We start from the raw sequence: 17,276 nt of genomic DNA on the forward strand, positions 1-17,276 counted from the left end.
CCTTCTTCGGGCCTCGGTGCCGACTTCCTGGCGCTGGTGCATCTTCTGAGGGGTCGGAAAATTGCAAGACTTCAATGGTGGCTTCACGATGGATCAGCGTCGGAAAACGTTGTATTGAACTTACGCCGCTTCCTCCCCGCCGCGGGGCATGACGCCTTAACCAAGCTGTAGCAGTCGACGCAAGGAATTACATATGCGATCTCCACAGTATTGATAGACATATTGTATTATTCTTTAAAGTTAATGTCTCGTTGCTCTTATGGGTGATGAGTTGGGTTCTTATCATAGCAAGCATAAATATCAATCTTGTCCGCATGCAGAGGTTTAGTGATCCCACACATCACCAATCTCTCCCATCTTTTCTTCCAGTAGCCTAGTCATCTCTTTCACAACGTCCGCAAATTCAGGATTGTGATACTGGTTGAGAAGCTCTAGTGGATCTTTCTCACAATCAAACAGCTCCCACTCGGGCGGCTCTCCACCAGGCCTTGTGCCGGCCAACTTGAAGTCCTTGTTATACCTGTGATCAATGAGTCAGATAGGAAATTACGGCCGATATTTCTGAATGCCCTTACCAGTAGATAATTTTATAGCGCTGATTTCGGACACCATAATGCGCCCGGCATTCATGTGGTGAGTCGTTGTGCATCCAATACCGATGGTATGCTACCTTTTGCCAGTTCTCTGGTGTTTCTCCCTGGAGAAGCTTCCTAAACGAGAAGCCTTGCATGTATGAAGGTATCGGATAGTTTGCAAGGTCCAACCAAAGAGGCGCGAAATCGACATTTGATACGATGTCGTTGCAAATAGAGCCAGGCTTGATTTCCTTGGGATATTTGATAAGCAGCGGCATCTGGAACGACTCTTCGTAGATAAAGCGCTTATCAAACCATCCGTGATCTCCGAGGAAGAAACCCTGATCGGATGTATAGATAATCATCGTATTATCTGCCACCTCCTTACCAAGACTATCAACGTATTCTAGGATTCGACCGACATTCTCGTCAACAGAGTGAACGGTGCGACAGTATCGCTTCATATATCGCTGATACTTGAAGTGGCGCAATTCATCCTGAGTTTTGAATCGAAAATTCTCGCCCGTCAGTTTGTCAATCAAGACCATTGACGACACATCTTCGGGGAATGGAATCTTGCGATCCGGTCTTTGCGGAAAGTTTGGCTCATCCAACTCGCCAACTTCAGATCCGCCTTCGGGTTGACAAAGTCCAAGGTCATTATATCTCAAATCCTCGGTGACTCGCATCTTTGCCGCAGCTGCAGCTTTTGCTCGATTCTTATAATCGTCGTTGAAACTCTCTGGGACCTTAATGTCCTCCTGGTAGAGCGAGTTATGCTTAGGATGATTCTCCCAAGACCGATGAGGGGCTTTGTGGTGGCACATGACAAAGAATGGCTTTGTCGTATCTCGGTTACGAATGAAATCGAGTGTCTTGTCCGTGATGATATCGGTGACGTATCCTCTCTCCATGTGTCGGCCATTGGGTCCTATGAAGATCGGGTCAAAGTAGAGGCCTTGGCCAGGGAGGACATCCCAAAAGTCAAACCCGCGAGGCTCATGTGCGGGTCCTTCGCCCAGATGCCATTTACCAATCATTGCAGTTTGATAGCCAGCGTGCTTCAGATGTTTTTGCACCATTGGAAGAACATTGTTGATTTTGTAGTTAAGGGTTAACACCCCATTGACATGATTGTGAGTTCCGGTGATGATGGCCGCCCGACTTGGTGTACAGATGGAATTCGTAACGTAACAATGGTTGAACCTCATGCCTTCATTGGCGATTCGATCAAGGTTTGGTGTTTCGTTTATTCCGGCCCCGTAACAGCTGATAGCCTTTGCTGCATGATCATCCGCCATAATAAAGATAATGTTTGGTTGGGTTGCTGCCATCTTGCTGGTCGGCTTTGTTGCCAGCTGAGATGATGGGGAAGGCAAAGACTAGTTGGGCTAAGCAGCTGGTAACGACAAAACTAGATAAAAAACTCTCAAAATATACGGATATGTATGATTGATAGAGTGCGCCTGTCGCAAAAAATAAAGCCTAAGCAAACTGGCCGTCTAAAAGATTGGAACCAAGTGTATTCAACATTCATTCCAAGTATCAGCATTTGCCCCGGGAGTAAATTACACGACCCTTGAGGTGGCAGCATTTGCTGATTCAACAGGGCCTACCACTACCCCTGCTCTGGGAAAATATAGATACACAATAGCCAATAGAGGGTCTTGATAAGTTCCATCGTCATAGAGGGGCAAATTTCAATGCCTCCGGCGAAGATGAGCTATTTCCCCGCATAGTCGTGAATTGGGGGAGCAAGATGAGAAAAATATGCATGTACTTCCGCTTTCGGTGCGTTCAGTACCCGGTAAAAATGCTGTGAATGGTCCGAAGCCATGCATGACTGAGATAACTACGGGGTAAAGTCTCGCACGAAGTGTAATCGGATTGCGGGTCCTCGGGGAGACCGGGGAATTCAACTAGGGACGGCAACCCCTGGATCAGATTATCGTCTACACAATGGTGCTGATATATGGGGTAATTGGGGGAGCAAATGCTTGGGGAGAGACCTGTAAAATTGACGGCGAGCGTTCGAATGAACATATATGTAGAAAGATCCGCCACGATCTTGTGGGGGCTTGGGATGAAAAGTATCTTGAAGAGGCCATATCAAAGTTGCCTCTAAGTTCAAAATGCCAATCGCAAATAAGAAAGACACTCGACCGAATTTCCTGGTCATCTTGGCCGATGGTATGTGACGAGATCTCCCTTCCCCAGGCCCTCAACTCCCGCCTACCTTCGAAAATAAAAATCTTCTTCCACGAATTGGGCTGACCCATATCAAGACCTGGGATATAGCGATATAGGATGTTTTGGGAGTGAGATCCATACCCCTCATTTAGACACACTCGCGCGTGATGGAGCCCGGTTTACAGATTGTAAGTTCAGTTCTAGCTGGGGGTAAGGTGAAGATCTGACTAACACTTCCGAAGACTACGCCGCGGCGGCCTGCAGCCCTACGCGATCGATGCTTCTGAGCGGAACGGACAATCACATCGCTGGCGTGGGAATGATGAGCGAGAATAAGGGAAAAGTCTCGTCAAAATTCAACGTCAAGGGGTATGAAGGGTTTCTCAACCATGATGTGGCTGCGTTGTCCGAGATCCTCCAAGACAACGGCTACCATACGCTTATCTCCGGCAAGTGGCATCTTGGATATACGCCCGAGAGTAACGCTGCGGCACGAGGTTTTGACAGAGCATTCACCCTCCTTGGAGGGCAGAGCAATCACTATGGTTGGGAGCCGCTACTAGAGGAAAAACACCAGACCCCATTCTTCACTCGCGTCAGCCCGCAACTATATACGATGGACGGCAGGAAATACAACGTGGAGCCGAACCTCACTAATGACCCGAAAGGGTTTTACTCTTCTGACTCCTACACTGACAACCTCATTGATTGGTTAAAAGACCGATCCGCTGATAATAGCGAGAAGCCATTCTTTGCATATCTTCCATTCCTCGCACCGCACTGGCCGCTGCAATGTAGCGATGCTGATCGCGACAAATACGAGGGCGTATACGATGACGGCCCTGAAGCCCTTCGCGAAAAGAGATTAAAGAGAATGAAGAAACTTGGCATTATCAGTGAAAATATCACACCACATGATGTCGTTGCAGGACCCACCAATCGCGAATGGGATGAGATGACTCCAATGGAGCGCAAGCTCAGTGCTCGGGCGATGCAGTGCTTTGCCGGCATGGTGGATAACATTGATCAAAATGTCGGGAGAATGATTCAGTATCTGAAGCAGAGCGGCGAGTTTGATAACACAGTCATTATCTTTCAGAGTGACAACGGGGCAGAAGGAGCCGATATCGAAGCTCAGCCAACAATGGGGCCAGATGTCGTTGCAACGATTCGCAAGTACTATGATAACTCCTTCGAGAATGTCGGACACGCCAACAGCTACGTATGGTACGGTTCGAGATGGGCTCAAGCAAGTACAGCACCCAGCCGCCTGTACAAAGCCTTCTCTACTGAAGGAGGTATTCGTGTTCCTTTCGGTAAGCAACCACCCTTCCACCATTTGCAACTATCAAGCATTCCCTCTAACCGCATTTCAGTGATACACTACCCAAAGTTTGCAAAGCACCTTCAAAATGGTGCCATCATCAGGTCCTTCTCGACTGTGATGGATCTTTGTCCCACTTTCCTGCAAATGGCAGGCATAGAACATCCTGCTGAGAAAGATGGAATGTTTAGGGGCAGGAAGGTGGCCGCTATGCGTGGCAAGTCCTGGTTGGATTTTATGACTTCCAGCAATTCCAAGTCAGAGTCTACAGATGGCATTCATTCAGGAACTGACACATACATGGGCTGGGAACTTTTCGGTCGTGGTGCAATCCGAAAGGGAGAGTGGAAAATGGTCAACATTGAGTCAGCCAAAGGCGGCAACGGCTGGCAGTTATACAACATTTACCGTGATCCTGGTGAGATGGAAGATCTTTCAGAAAAGGAGCCAGAAAAGAAAGAAGAAATGCTGCGTCTCTGGGACGATTACGTGCAGAAGACCGGCGTCGTATGGATCCCGCATGAAGAGATTCTGAAGATTGGCCAAGACTATGGCTTTGATCGGAACGATCTCATTGGGGGTAATCACTTGGAGCAAATGAAGGGTTGGATGCACATTAAACCTGGCGAAGAGACGAGGAGGGGTCAGGTTACCAGGGGTGGTTGATGTAAATATGTACCTTAGTTATTTTCGATACTGAGGTAATTTCACAGGACATGAAACTTTGCCATTACTGTCAGAGGCGTACGGGGAGGCACAGAGGAGGTGAAGAGGTCCATAATACATGTATATAGTAAACGTGAACGAGAGCAACGAAGTAGCAACGAGGAAGTAGAGGGCATACAGTGACTGTATTCATTTCTAAGGAGCTAAGACTCTTCCTGCGTCTGTTCGGCCGGGTTCCATATAAGGCCTTCCAGGTTCAGGTGGCCACCCCGAGCGGCCTTCTGCCCTTGACAATTACCCACAAAATGGAGGGAGAAATATTATGTATAGATAGACTTTCGGGATGCAATCACCTTCCAACCTAGCTTAACGAGTACCTTGTTCAATATTGGTATTCAACAGTGGAGTTTGTTGGATTGTTGCAATACTAAGAGCATAAAAAAACGTGAGCCCATATGGTTCGAATACAAGTAATATGCTACTAGCAAAAGCCAAACGTCAAGTAAAATGTAGTGTAATTGTTAATTAAAATGAATTTATGAATATCCAATTCAAATTATTGTCTAGGAAGCTAAGTTCACTATCCAGTCGAACCTCGAAGTAGCTAACGGACACTTGAATATTGTCCATCATAGCGAGGGTTAAGTCTGCTTGGCTGCCACCTATTAAACAGCTGGAGCATTGTTGGACTCCTCGCTATAAGCATCGACGCTTGTACTCTTGAACTTTCTAGCCGGCACTTTCTTCCAGAAGAGAATGTTAAGCTCCTCATATGTTCTGCCTTTGAACTCTGGGAGACGGAAGAAAGTCCAAACAAGAGAAAGAGCACATGTCCCGCCGAAGAAGAAGCCTGTCTTACCCTTCCAATTAGCTGCCGTGGGATTCAGCATGTAGGGTGTAGCAACGTTGAAGATGATGTTGATGATATAAGAGCCCGTGCGACCAACGGCAATTGTCTTTGCACGTGTTTGTGTTGCTGAGACCTCACTGGCAACGCACCAAGCAACCGGGCCGACGGTTAAGTCGTAGGTGAAGACCCAAATCAGCAACATCACAGCTTGCGCCCATGCCGCACTATCGTTGGACGAGGGCGCTAGTGACACAAAGCCAATGATGAAAAGGATGAAACACATGGTTACGAGACCACCAATAAAGATGGTACGGCGACCGAACCAAGTCAGGAGGAACCAGGACAATATTGTTCCAGCTATTCCCATGCAGGAGTTGCCAATACTCATACTGAAGGCACTGGAATCCGACAGACCTGCTTGTTCGAAGAAGTAGGTGTTGTAAGCTGACATAGGCAAGCCCGAAAATGCTTGAATGCTCCAGACAGCGAATGCAATTTCAGTACGTCGAAGATTTGACCCTTTGAAACAGTCCCAATAAGAGGAACCACCGAGTAGCTTCTCCTCTTCGGTCGTTCGAACCATCAGAGCGACGGCCTCATGAGTTCCTTCCCCGCTTGTAAGACGTTTCAGGGTTTTCTCCGCTTCCTCGAGACGACCTGTTCGAACCAGCCACCATGGTGACTCAGGACAAAATATCAGGCCGACAACAAGTATCACAGGCCAAACCCACTGCAAAGAGAATGGCAGATCATAAGCCCATCTGCCTGTCATTGTCTGCGTCGCTTTCAATACGATAGCTGCGATAAGGTGGCCAAATCTAAACACATATCCCATTAGTGAGTGAGCTCTCTTGACTGCATCGGAAAGTTTAGGGCATCTTACACAGCGCCCAAGTTGATGAAGGTTGTGAGATATCCTCGCAGCACGGTTGGACAAACCTCAGAGGCATAAATCGGGGCCGTTGCATGGAAAATTCCCCAGCAGATACCGCACAGCAGTTCACCGACAAGAAGCATTGCCACCGACTGCGCGAAGACCAATATGAATATGAGGCCAGTGAGAACAAAGCAAGCAGTCAACATGGTCTTTCTCATTCCAAATCTTTCCCGAACGTAGCCATTGAAACACATGCCAATCATGATACCAATGACACTTGCATTGGCCGTGCCAGATTGCCATGCAGGGGTCAATTGGTAGCCACCACCGGGTGTCGGCTCGCCAAATCGCCTTCGGAATGCTTTTTGGGCGAAAAGACTCTTGATCAACGATTCATCGTAGCCATCCATGACAACGGCCATTGTGACCAAAATGGACCAAGCAACAGCCTTCGGGTATTTCTTGAAGCCTTGGAGCGGAGTTGTCATATGCTCCGCCTCAGTTGCTGCTTTGGCATCATGGAAGACATCTTTGGCAAAAGATCCATCATTGTCGATTTGAGAAACATCTGATTTACCGGGCTCCTTGCTGTTTGCGGGATGAATTGACTGCTCAGCCTGGTGCGGTAGGTCCGCAGATGAAGGGGCCATAGTCAGCAATTTGATTGACAGCGTTAATGGGTCAAGGAATATGACTGGGGCAGTCGATAAACATGTCAATTGTTGGGATTCGAAAATCTCCAGCTACCTCTGTGGAAGCTCGCGAAGCACCTTATACTCAGGATACTCGAACAGCCATTGACAACATCACAAATGGCAACATATTCATGTTGAATTCCGTTTACATAAGATGTCTATCTTATTGGTTGAAGCAATTATCCTCGATGGTCTTGTGGTTGAGAAATTCAGGTTAACGCCGGGGAGCTCGGGGAGCCGGTGGGAGCCCTGCAAAGGCACTAACCCCCTCCAGTGTATGATTCTTCCATAGTTCGCCGCCAGACAGCCATCGGCACAAAGTTGCCGACCCTGGTATCGAATAAACAGGGGAAACTGCCGTAAGGATGGCGCTATATAGTATTGATTTATGGTTATTGCCATTTAGCACGTGGGTTAACGATGGGGACGGTCTTGGTTATGTATCTTGGCATAATTCCTGTCTCTTCCCCAATTCCTTGCCCACACCCAGATACATTTTTTTCCACCCAAGTCCAGATATTCGCGTTGGATCCTTTGACTTGATGCAGATTTGATTCTTGCTCTAGCTTAACTTAAAATAAAATGATGGTCTAAAGTTCACGAATGTAGTTGCTTATAGGAGGTTTTCAGCCTTTGCGCACCGAGCCCCAATTCTTTACACTTTGCAGACTTCAATGTCATTATAATTCACGTCATGGCGGCAAGTGGCCCCAAAAGTTTCAAGTTATCATGGAAGAAGCAAAATACGCGAAAGCGGCTTTGAGCCTTTGAGGTGGGTCATGGGCTTCTTCAATTCTATACTTGTGCTACACTAGATACATCTGCCTGAGCTTGTCCCGGATCAGATGAGAATTGCGCTGCACTCCAATCCACCAAACTTTTCTTCCTCATATAAATGGACTATGAATGATGCTTTCCCCTTCGAGAAAGACTCTGGCCAGATGTACCATTGACTTGTTGAAATATGCGGAGATCCCATGCGTCCGCCATAGCTTGATGGCCAGCTACATTAGGATGGATGTAGTTGGTGAAAGCATATTGGGCCTTGTATGAATCAAGGTTGCTTGGGTCCGCAAGGGCAGCTGCATAGTCAACCACGTAGTCAAATTTGGCTTCGTTCTTGATCCAAAGATTGAGGCGATTCCGGGTGGCCGCTCGTTGCGGATTGGCGTAATTGGAGGTGTCCGGATTAGAAGGTGGATCATAAAACGAAGGTGTAAGAGTACCACCAAAAATAAATAAGCCGGCTTGATGAACCTCGTCAATTATTTCCTCCAAAGCTTGAACCATCTGGTTGTAGAGAGCGTCTTGTGCCGCTGCAGTTGTGGCAACGTGGCCAATGTCGTTAACACCATCTAGAATAGCTATGTATCGTACACCGGGCTGAGCGATGATGGACTTGATCCGTTCTAATGCCGATGGACCCTGCCCAGGAGATGTCACAAGGTGATTTCCACCGATCCCAGCATTCAGAACAGCGATATGTTTAGTCGCTGGGGCTGCCTGAGTTCGGCGGAAAAGATCGTCTACCCAGCGGTCATTCCCGTTTGTGGTGGAGCCTGTGCCATCTGTTATGCTATCTCCGATACAGATCAATGCACTCGATGTTGCAGGAAGCTGGCCCTGCACTTCTGTGACGTAGTACCAGTGGGTAACAGAGGCTCCGCCGTTGATATGTTGATTCGCCGTTTGATCTCCAGGTCCCAGCCAGGTGGTTGTGTGCGAAACATCATGCGACGTGGTATTTGTACCAATTTGGCCCTTGGCAAGGTAGAGCGAAACGGTGAGATGTTGCTGGGTGCTGGTGGATATATTGATTGGATCTGAAAGAACAGTACCACCAGTAGGAATGACAATGGAAGAGGCGCCACTATAGGTGAGCTCCTGTAGGCTGCTGGCATCAATACTGTCGCTTCCAGCTGTATTGTTTGCGGTCAATGCAGCCGTACTCGCGGTTATCTCCAGAGGGGATGAACCGAATTCATTAGAAAGCTTTACCCGGAGTACACCGGTTGCCAAAGTCAGGTGCAATGTTTGTCTGATGGTTGCATTGCGGAAGTAGCCTTGGGGGTTTATAAAAGAGTCTGGAGGAGTAAATCTGGCGAGCACAGGTGACCCATTCCATATGTCAACCCAGTGTACATTGTCCAAACACCACGCAGCCGTTATGATGGTGTAAACGACTGTTAGATATGAGAACTTCATCGCGGAGTGGTCAAGAGTGTTTTCTCAGAATGGTGAGGAATAAATGACAAGAGTTGATGTCAACATAAGTTATTTGTAGCCAATCTCTGATGTGAATATGAGACAGGGCTGAGTATTATCAACCTTATCATTATTATATGCTGAATACCTGTCCTGGTTGAGATGGCCTCACATATCCTCGAAATGGTGTAAACGACTGTATTTGAAAATGGGAACGATAACGTCCCCGGCCTCCCCGATTTCTTCCTTAACCCGTCTCCCACGAAGCAGGTCATTGACAAGTAATTGTCGCGACTTAAAATTATGAGAGTATATGGTGTAAAACCTTCCAAACAAAGGCATATTAGGCAGTCCTTAGAGTCTGAAGCAATGATGGCAGAGCATTGCACTCTTGGATGATAATGTTTGTAGTTTTTGGGGAAATTCCTCCAGTGAATTGAACCTTTGATCAGTATCGTTGACTCAATTCATGGGATCAGAAACACTTGGAAGAATTCTAGATAATTACTAAATCTATCTGTTTCTTGTTGAAGACAACCAACATTGAGCGACATCCAATTTTGACCTCTTCGTATTCTTTGAGGCGATAGATCGTGAATAAAGCTGTGCAAACCAACTTCCCCGACCTCCCCGGTTCCCCTGCATAGTCTCGTTCCCGTCCCTGCGGGGTACCTGATTCTCCAAATTACAGGCACTGATGCATCATGCAACGTCCCGGCAGTTCTCCAGTCACTAACGCAATTACCAGGGACAAATCCTGATGAATGCTTTTATAAACCATGGAAAAAAATGGCGATATCAATAACAGGGTCCGCGACTTCCCCGTGCCGATGCTTAGAAGCGATTGCGTGATTCATCTTCTGTTTCACGTGTAAGAAACAAGACATGGACCTGAGCGATTTCGCCGGTATGACCTAATTAGGTATGCAGTATGCAGATTTTAGGAATACTGCCAGTGATATGCCCATTGGACTAATGATGCGCTCAAGTTCGTTCCGCTCCTCATCAAATTCTTCTCTATTCCCATGACTATCATATAATCATTGGATTTGGCGAAAAGGCATCGCTTGCGCCAGAGATTTTTTTATTATAAAAGATATAAAACTCTAATCACCTTCTTGATCTTCATCTGCACATCTCACACTCAGCAATACAAATCTCTTCCCTACCGTCAGCTGAAATGCCTGTTGCCAAGATGATGCTGCTGAAAGCTCTCTGTGTGACGACGGGGTTTGTCTCCATCGCTGCTGCGGGTTCTGTTTACCAAAGGTCCGTCCATATGGTCTATGCCTTGAATGGCGGCTTGGGCATTCCCTCGATTTCAGATCAGCAATACTTAGATGCCTTTGATGAGGCTGATGTGACCGCTCTCGTTCCCTTCTTTCTCAATGTTGCCAATCCGTCAGCCTACGAGAGTATGATTCACAGCGTACAAGCTAGAAACATCACTATAATTCCTGGAATCGGGAGGGCACCTAGTGCGGGTGATATGGACAGCCAGGTTTACCTCGACATGGCTGCCGCTGTCAAGCCGTACACCGACTACGTGCGCATCGAAAATATGCAAGGCTTCTACGACATGTACGGCAAAGCTGGCACTCAAAATTTCATAAACTACTGCCGGACGCTGGGTTTTAAGCACATCATGATGAATCCATGGCCTACCACAAGCAACGGAAGTCTTGTATCATTTAACTGTGCAGAGTGCGATTCTGCATTCAATTCGGTAATTGTCAAGAGGAGTTCACAATATGTGTTGGAGCCTAGCCCACTCAACTGGCACGTTGACATTGGGCCAATTGATCAAGTTCGGGCTTTAATCCCACATATTCCAGTTTTGATCAATTATGAGAGCCCAGGCCCGCAGACAATTCTCACAAACGAGGAGAATCAACAAAAGGGCTCCTCCCTCGACGCTTTCAAAATTACTATTGGGGACATCACTGGCCAATACGATTCATATAATTTACACTGGGCTCCGCCGTTGACTCAGTCTTATAACTCAATTGGCTTGGGGACATGGGATTGGATCGCCAATGAGCTCAAGGCAATCACAGCTTAATGGCATTTTATTGGCTCATCTCTGGATATACGAAGCTGTTACCGGTATATATGGTCAATTTTGAGCAAGGCACCGCCACGGACTCAAGTCAAAGGCCATTGTGCGCTAGAACCTTCCAGATCTCTTAAAAGCTGAGGGCAATACATTTCTACATCTCATGCTCATATTGGTCAAGCCCAAACAGAGGGTTTCTCTTTATACAAGACTAATAGCAATCAATGCTTTCTACCAACTTAATGCCTATCACATATGCGGTAGGTATTATAGTACATTTCATAGGAAATTACACCAATGCGCTAGTGCAGTTGTAGTTGAGTTTATCGATAGAGTTGGACTAGAGTTCATTGGGAGTTTTTATAATAAAATAAGGCGTTGTATGTATTATTCGATAGAGAATTTTATATAATGGGCCATAGCATTTTCAGAGTGTGGCAAACCTATTTAATGGAGTTATTCGATGTTAAAATTTGCAGCGACTATAGGATGTAAAAAATAAATGACATTATACTTAAGAGAAGTGCTTAACAGGGCCCTGAATTTCCCATTACCTATGATCGTATGCGGTAGATTAACAGTGCAAATCAGTATATATATATATATATATATATAATAACCGCCTGTAGGGCAGCAATTGGCCATATAAGTCTAAGCTTTTATACTATAGGAACCTGATTCGTCACATATGACACCTTTAAAATTGATTGAGTACTAGGGGACTTTAAAGTCTGGTTTCGGATTCCTGGAATATCTGGACCCCTCCAAGATGGATTTAGTCGAATTACATATTACCCAGCCCTAATATAATTTTCGAGAAGCAATGTAAAGTTAGAGGCATGATGTTCAGCAAAAACGATCTAACGAAGCAATTGCATTGCACGGGCCTCATTCCGTTGTGGCCTCATACTCATTTCCCCATCCCGCTGGAATGATGAAAGGAACCAACCGATTCCCCCAAGTCGATTCCCCCAACCCTTCCTGCCTGTCCGGCCTGTGGCGCTGTCCCTCCACCTCCTATCTCAAAGCGATCCTGACTGCTCTCTCCCCACTCTTCCAGTGACTGCATGAAGTTCCTTCAGTTCCTCTCACCGCTCTGGAGCTGTGGCCGACCGTCCAGCGCGAAATTTCAGAAACAACAGCTACCTTACGATCGAAACATTTGCCCTCTGCCTCAGTGTTCTTGCCCTAGCGGTCGCATTTCATTGTCCCAGGAAGAATCCATGGCGCTAAAACCATTCAACCTCCTTGCCTCAACCGCTCACGACATTCAACAACTGTTCGACCGTTCCGAACTCAATGCGGAGTCGCTGGTAAAGCAAGTCTTGGATCAGGTCAACAGGCACAATAAAAATGGACTCAATCTAGGTGCCTTGATCTCTGTCGCTCCAAGACAGCAGCTCCTAGAGCGAGCGCGATTTCTCGACGAAGAACGTGCCGCCGGAAAGGCTCGAAGCCCGCTCCATAGTATTCCATTCATCGTGAAGGTGCAAGATTTCTTACAGTATCATCTCCGTTTGTGCTAACCAACCCCTTAGGATGCAATCGCGACCGATCCTCAGTTAGGCATGGAGACAACGGCTGGGAGTTGGGCTCTTGTCGGCTCTCGGCCGCCTAGGAACGCCCCTACAGTACAGAAGGTATGTAGAACTACTAAGCGCCATTATCGAAAGGGGAAATGGCTAATTTCGTCTCATGCTTAATATAGCTTCTTGATGCTGGTGGCATCCTCATTGGCAAGGCTAGCTTGACAGTACGTGTATTGTCATTCTCTCTCCACAAGCGTTCGACTGACGGTGATACTGCAGGAATTGAACAACTTCAAAGGCCAAGATCTCATTGATGGATGGTCTCCCGTCAACGGCTATACCCGCTCAGCGTATGTCAGGGGGCCTCTCAAATTGGATGAGGGAGCAATGGGCCACTCAGTAAGCCTCTCCATCCTTCCGTGGGCGAGCCAATTCATTGACTTCTTTCTTTGACACCTGCCGGATCATCTTCAGGATCTGCCGTCGGTGTCTCTGCTGGGTTTGGCATCGTGTCTCTCGGTGTCGAAACAGACGGATCTATTGTATCTCCAGCCTCCCGTGCCGCGCTCTATGCTATGAAACCGACCATTGGAACCGTTTCCATGGATGGAGTAATTCCAGTGACAAAGAGCTTAGACTCTGTCGGTGCTATGGCTAGGTCCCCAGCTGACCTCGCCGTGGTCATCGAGATGTTGCAAGCCACAGGACCGAATCACGACGAAAGACTGTCGCAGTTCATGACACAAAAATGGGACGGGCTAAGAATTGGATTTGTAGATGAGAAGATTTGGAAGTTACCAGAAGGTCTTTGCAAAGATAACGATGAGGCGCTCTTTCAGATGGTAAATCCACTATTCCTCGATATCACATTGCCCTAACATTGTTACAGAGAAAAGAATACCACTCAGTAATGAAGATTCTATCTAATGCCGGCGTCCACATCGAGTACCCGGTCCTGCTTCCTCCCGGCGATAAAGTTTGGCCTGGGATTGGAGACATCATGTGTAGGTTGCTTAGCAAACCCCGAGATGCCCTATTTGCCAACTCTAACAAAGTTTGGAGCCTACGAGTTTCAGCAAGCCTTCAATTGCTATCTTGAAACTCTAGATTCATCTCAAGTCAGCAACCTAAAGGAACTTGTCGACTGGAATCGCCAGCACGCCGACAGAGAACTCCCCAAAGGTGCGCGTACATGATGAAGTTCACCATTACTTTTTATCCTGACACATCAACAGAACATCCATCACAGTCAAGCCTCGAGAACGCGTTACAATGTAATATCTCTCCCGCCGAAAATGCCGAGACTCTGGCCTTTCTTCGCAAGCTTGCCGGACCCGACGGAATCGATCAAATCCTCAACTTGTTTAAGCTTGATGCCGTCGCGTCATTAGCTGACAGTCCTTTATCGAGCGTTGCTTCTGCCGCCGGTAGGTTTCTCCAAGTCTGACGGTATCCAACCAAAGCTAAACATCCCTTGAGGCTATCCCATCGCCACAATGCCTTTGGGTGTTTTGGACCTAAATGGGCGACCATTCGGTGTTAGCATGACTGCTAGCAAGCATCAAGAGAAAAAGTTGTTCCAGATAATGAGTGCTTGGGAGACTCTCGGAACTCGGCAGCCACCGCCTGCTTTAATGAAGGAAATAAATCACGCACAACTGTAATTGCTTTAACTCAAATTTGGAGATGGGAAATAGCGCCAGCTCGACAGATTTCAAGCAAATATTATCTCCCAGTCAAAGTCTGCCAATATATCTAACCAGTGGACGAAAAGGCGTCCACCTTGGTTCTGATCCCATAGCCTTTGCACGATCTGTCTTGATCGAGACATGTTAAGAAACGCCAGCTTGTCACTGTCAGGTACCCAAGGATTAGACGACAGCACATAGCTGGCAAGGGTAGGACTCACATAGCAGTTGCATATAGCTCGCTAGCTCTCTGTCGGTCACTAACATTCGATTCGCTTGAACCGCCGCGATTAGTGGGAATAGTGTCTGGGCGATTATCATGAGGCAGTGTCGAGCAGATCGACACAGTGAAGATGATCCAGTGAGATGACACGAAGCCGGGCAGATTCAAGCTCTCCATTGTCTCAAGCAATGAAAGTGCATTGCGGACCAGTAAACGCACAGAAAGAGCGTCAGGTGGCTGACGAAGGACAAAACACTTGATTTGTAGAAGGCAAGCTATGCGAAAGGCATCGTGAAAATATCGATGACTGGCCATGTCTGGTCGGTCTAGCGAAGGCATTAGTAAGATTACAACCACAACCGGAGTCACAGACGCACCTCGGACGAGGTTCTCCAGCCAGATCCTCTCCTTCTCAAGAGTTGCCTCGAGATCTTCCGCCATGCTGACAATTTCGCTCAGTTCCCGATCAGTCCATATGGTATTACAGTGAGCCCAGCTCTGATTAACCAGCTTCGCGATACGCGGCACGATGCAGTATAATGGAAGAGCCAATCCAGTCAGAGCGTGTGGGATTCCTCTTTGCGTATTCGCATATGCCGTCGAGATTTCAGGGTCAATCATGGGACCATGAGCATACAACGAGCAGCCCTAAGTGTGAATGATCTCAGTATTGTTCAATCTCATGGGAAATGCCTGACTCACGTAAGAGTCATGATACATGACGTTTTCCAAGCTGAAATAACTAGTCAGTATGTTAACTAGCGGAAAGTTAAGACATACAAAGAGAATTTAGTGTTACTCAAGCCTTTCGGCGCTTGTCCGAGGGTGAAGAGTACCTCACACAGCCGCTTTAGCTGTGTGAAGTAGCTTTGGAAACCCCAAACATCGCCTCGGCAGATCTAAGACGGGACGTGAGTATACGTTCTCATGATAGGGCGAGCCTAAGACATACTTTGTACATGATAAACATGAGCAGTCCGGCAAGGAGAGTGACCGATTCTTCTTCGGCGGTATCCTCGACCCTGGGTATGTCCTTCAACCTCTGCAGGATGATTGCCGAGCCCTCGACACCAAGTTGTTCACTGATTCGCTCATAGCATAGTTGACCCTTGTTGAACATGTGTCTTGATGCCAGAGCTAGGATGCCACAATGCAGCGCTCTCCCAGCAGAACTTCCGATGTTAGCGGAGGCCGTAGCGTTGAAGGCGTGGAAAGCGTTCGGGAAAAGGACCTCGTCATATGATAGGAGACTAGCCAGCCGATGGCGAAAGTATTGCAGGATCTGGGCTTGAGTGGCGCCATCTGGCAATGTGCTGGAGGAGTCGCCTAGAATAGATGACATCGTATCGCTGGCGTTGGGCACACTGCCAGATGTTGTAGCTGACTGGGGCAGAGCTGATAGCAGATGGCCGCTAGAGACAGCTTGGCCAGTGTCGTCAGAGAGGAAAGGGGCACAAGTCTCCGCCCAGAGTTGTAAGATAGCCTCAATCTCAGTCTCAGCATGATGCGGTTTCAAGGGAGGACCTTGTCACTCACATCGTCGATGGGATTAAATTGGGGAGGGAAGAGATTGCCTCCGAACAGATCTTGAGGCACATCATCGGCTCGAGTATGAGGCCAGCCTGAATGCCAAGTCGACGTCGAAAGACTGTCAAGGCCGGGCCCAGCAACAGAGGTTCCCAGATGACTCGCCACTCCTGATGACAATCCCCGCTCTTCAGGTACTGACCCGACACGTGGTGACAAATCTCGCTCTACGTGAACGATGCCGTCCTTAGTCTTGGCGATTCTCTTCACCAGGGGCCATTCGCATTCCTAAAGAAGCTGTGAGTTGAGTGAGATGCCTGGACGATGGTATGTAACCCCACCAGGTTCAATCTTGTACAGTCTCCACAGCATGGCTTGGCCATATCACAACGCTTCCTCCGAGATTTACAGGTCACGCAGCCAGCTCTTGTGCGCGAGACTTTGCGCCGCATCCGCTGCTTTCGGGCACCGAGGGCACTCGTGGATAGCACATCTGGACTGGCGTTAGCCGTGTGAGAGGGCGACTCTGATGCCATTGAATCTCGGTTAGGACTGTGCGAGTAGCTACGAATCGCTAAAGAAGCTTGAGTTTTGGGTCTGTGGCTGCCGAAATCGGGACACTCAGGCTTCGCCGAGCTTCAACGATAGTCTAGATCTCGCAACAAGGCCGGCCACCTGCTCCGCACCGCGCCGAGTTGGTTGAAGACAGTGGGCGCCAGAACGCTTATGGCAAGGCAAGCTGATCAGGGCCGATCAGCCATCACCCTCGAGGAAGCTTGGAGTCACTCACTCTACAGTACGGCATGTTGTATCTGGTGTTGACTGCTTGAAGTAAGACTAACGCTAGCTGCTCAACTAGTAAGTTGCTAAT

General features: G+C 47.7%; 7 protein-coding genes across 7 annotated transcripts; 3 read left to right on the plus strand and 4 right to left on the minus strand.

Annotated features, from left to right (window-relative positions):
• Positions 1-324: 324 nt before the first annotated feature.
• TRIVIDRAFT_41135 (uncharacterized protein) lies at positions 325-1,909 on the minus strand (the record flags this gene model as incomplete). The annotated part of the gene is made up of 2 exons (XM_014095181.1): positions 325-520; positions 576-1,909. 2 exons carry the CDS (start codon positions 1,907-1,909, stop codon positions 325-327), a joined length of 1,530 nt encoding a protein of 509 aa, XP_013950656.1.
• A 798-nt stretch (positions 1,910-2,707) lies between these two features.
• Positions 2,708-4,924, plus strand: TRIVIDRAFT_195395 (uncharacterized protein; the record flags this gene model as incomplete). Its single annotated transcript, XM_014095182.1, has 5 exons — positions 2,708-2,765; positions 2,861-2,953; positions 3,008-4,081; positions 4,142-4,669; positions 4,884-4,924. The coding sequence occupies 5 exons, from the start codon at positions 2,708-2,710 to the stop codon at positions 4,922-4,924; spliced, it is 1,794 nt and encodes a 597-aa protein (XP_013950657.1).
• Positions 4,925-5,420: 496 nt separating this feature from the next.
• On the minus strand, positions 5,421-7,132 carry TRIVIDRAFT_195396 (uncharacterized protein; the record flags this gene model as incomplete). Its single annotated transcript, XM_014095183.1, has 3 exons — positions 5,421-6,423; positions 6,489-7,011; positions 7,060-7,132. 3 exons carry the CDS (start codon positions 7,130-7,132, stop codon positions 5,421-5,423), a joined length of 1,599 nt encoding a protein of 532 aa, XP_013950658.1.
• A 945-nt stretch (positions 7,133-8,077) lies between these two features.
• Positions 8,078-9,382, minus strand: TRIVIDRAFT_40892 (uncharacterized protein; the record flags this gene model as incomplete). The annotated part of the gene is made up of 1 exon (XM_014095184.1): positions 8,078-9,382. The coding sequence occupies one exon, from the start codon at positions 9,380-9,382 to the stop codon at positions 8,078-8,080; it is 1,305 nt and encodes a 434-aa protein (XP_013950659.1).
• Positions 9,383-10,562: 1,180 nt separating this feature from the next.
• Positions 10,563-11,444, plus strand: TRIVIDRAFT_65776 (uncharacterized protein; the record flags this gene model as incomplete). The annotated part of the gene is made up of 1 exon (XM_014095185.1): positions 10,563-11,444. The coding sequence occupies one exon, from the start codon at positions 10,563-10,565 to the stop codon at positions 11,442-11,444; it is 882 nt and encodes a 293-aa protein (XP_013950660.1).
• A 1,217-nt stretch (positions 11,445-12,661) lies between these two features.
• Positions 12,662-14,631, plus strand: TRIVIDRAFT_40480 (uncharacterized protein; the record flags this gene model as incomplete). The annotated part of the gene is made up of 8 exons (XM_014095186.1): positions 12,662-12,925; positions 12,977-13,078; positions 13,147-13,195; positions 13,442-13,809; positions 13,857-13,919; positions 13,963-14,149; positions 14,203-14,394; positions 14,447-14,631. 8 exons carry the CDS (start codon positions 12,662-12,664, stop codon positions 14,629-14,631), a joined length of 1,410 nt encoding a protein of 469 aa, XP_013950661.1.
• A 50-nt stretch (positions 14,632-14,681) lies between these two features.
• On the minus strand, positions 14,682-16,220 carry TRIVIDRAFT_40532 (uncharacterized protein; the record flags this gene model as incomplete). Its single annotated transcript, XM_014095187.1, has 6 exons — positions 14,682-14,820; positions 14,877-15,204; positions 15,256-15,526; positions 15,581-15,611; positions 15,659-15,777; positions 15,831-16,220. The coding sequence occupies 6 exons, from the start codon at positions 16,218-16,220 to the stop codon at positions 14,682-14,684; spliced, it is 1,278 nt and encodes a 425-aa protein (XP_013950662.1).
• Positions 16,221-17,276: the final 1,056 nt, after the last annotated feature.

This window comes from Trichoderma virens (genome assembly GCF_000170995.1).
Source record: "Trichoderma virens Gv29-8 chromosome Unknown TRIVIscaffold_90, whole genome shotgun sequence".
NCBI lineage: Eukaryota > Fungi > Ascomycota > Sordariomycetes > Hypocreales > Hypocreaceae > Trichoderma > Trichoderma virens.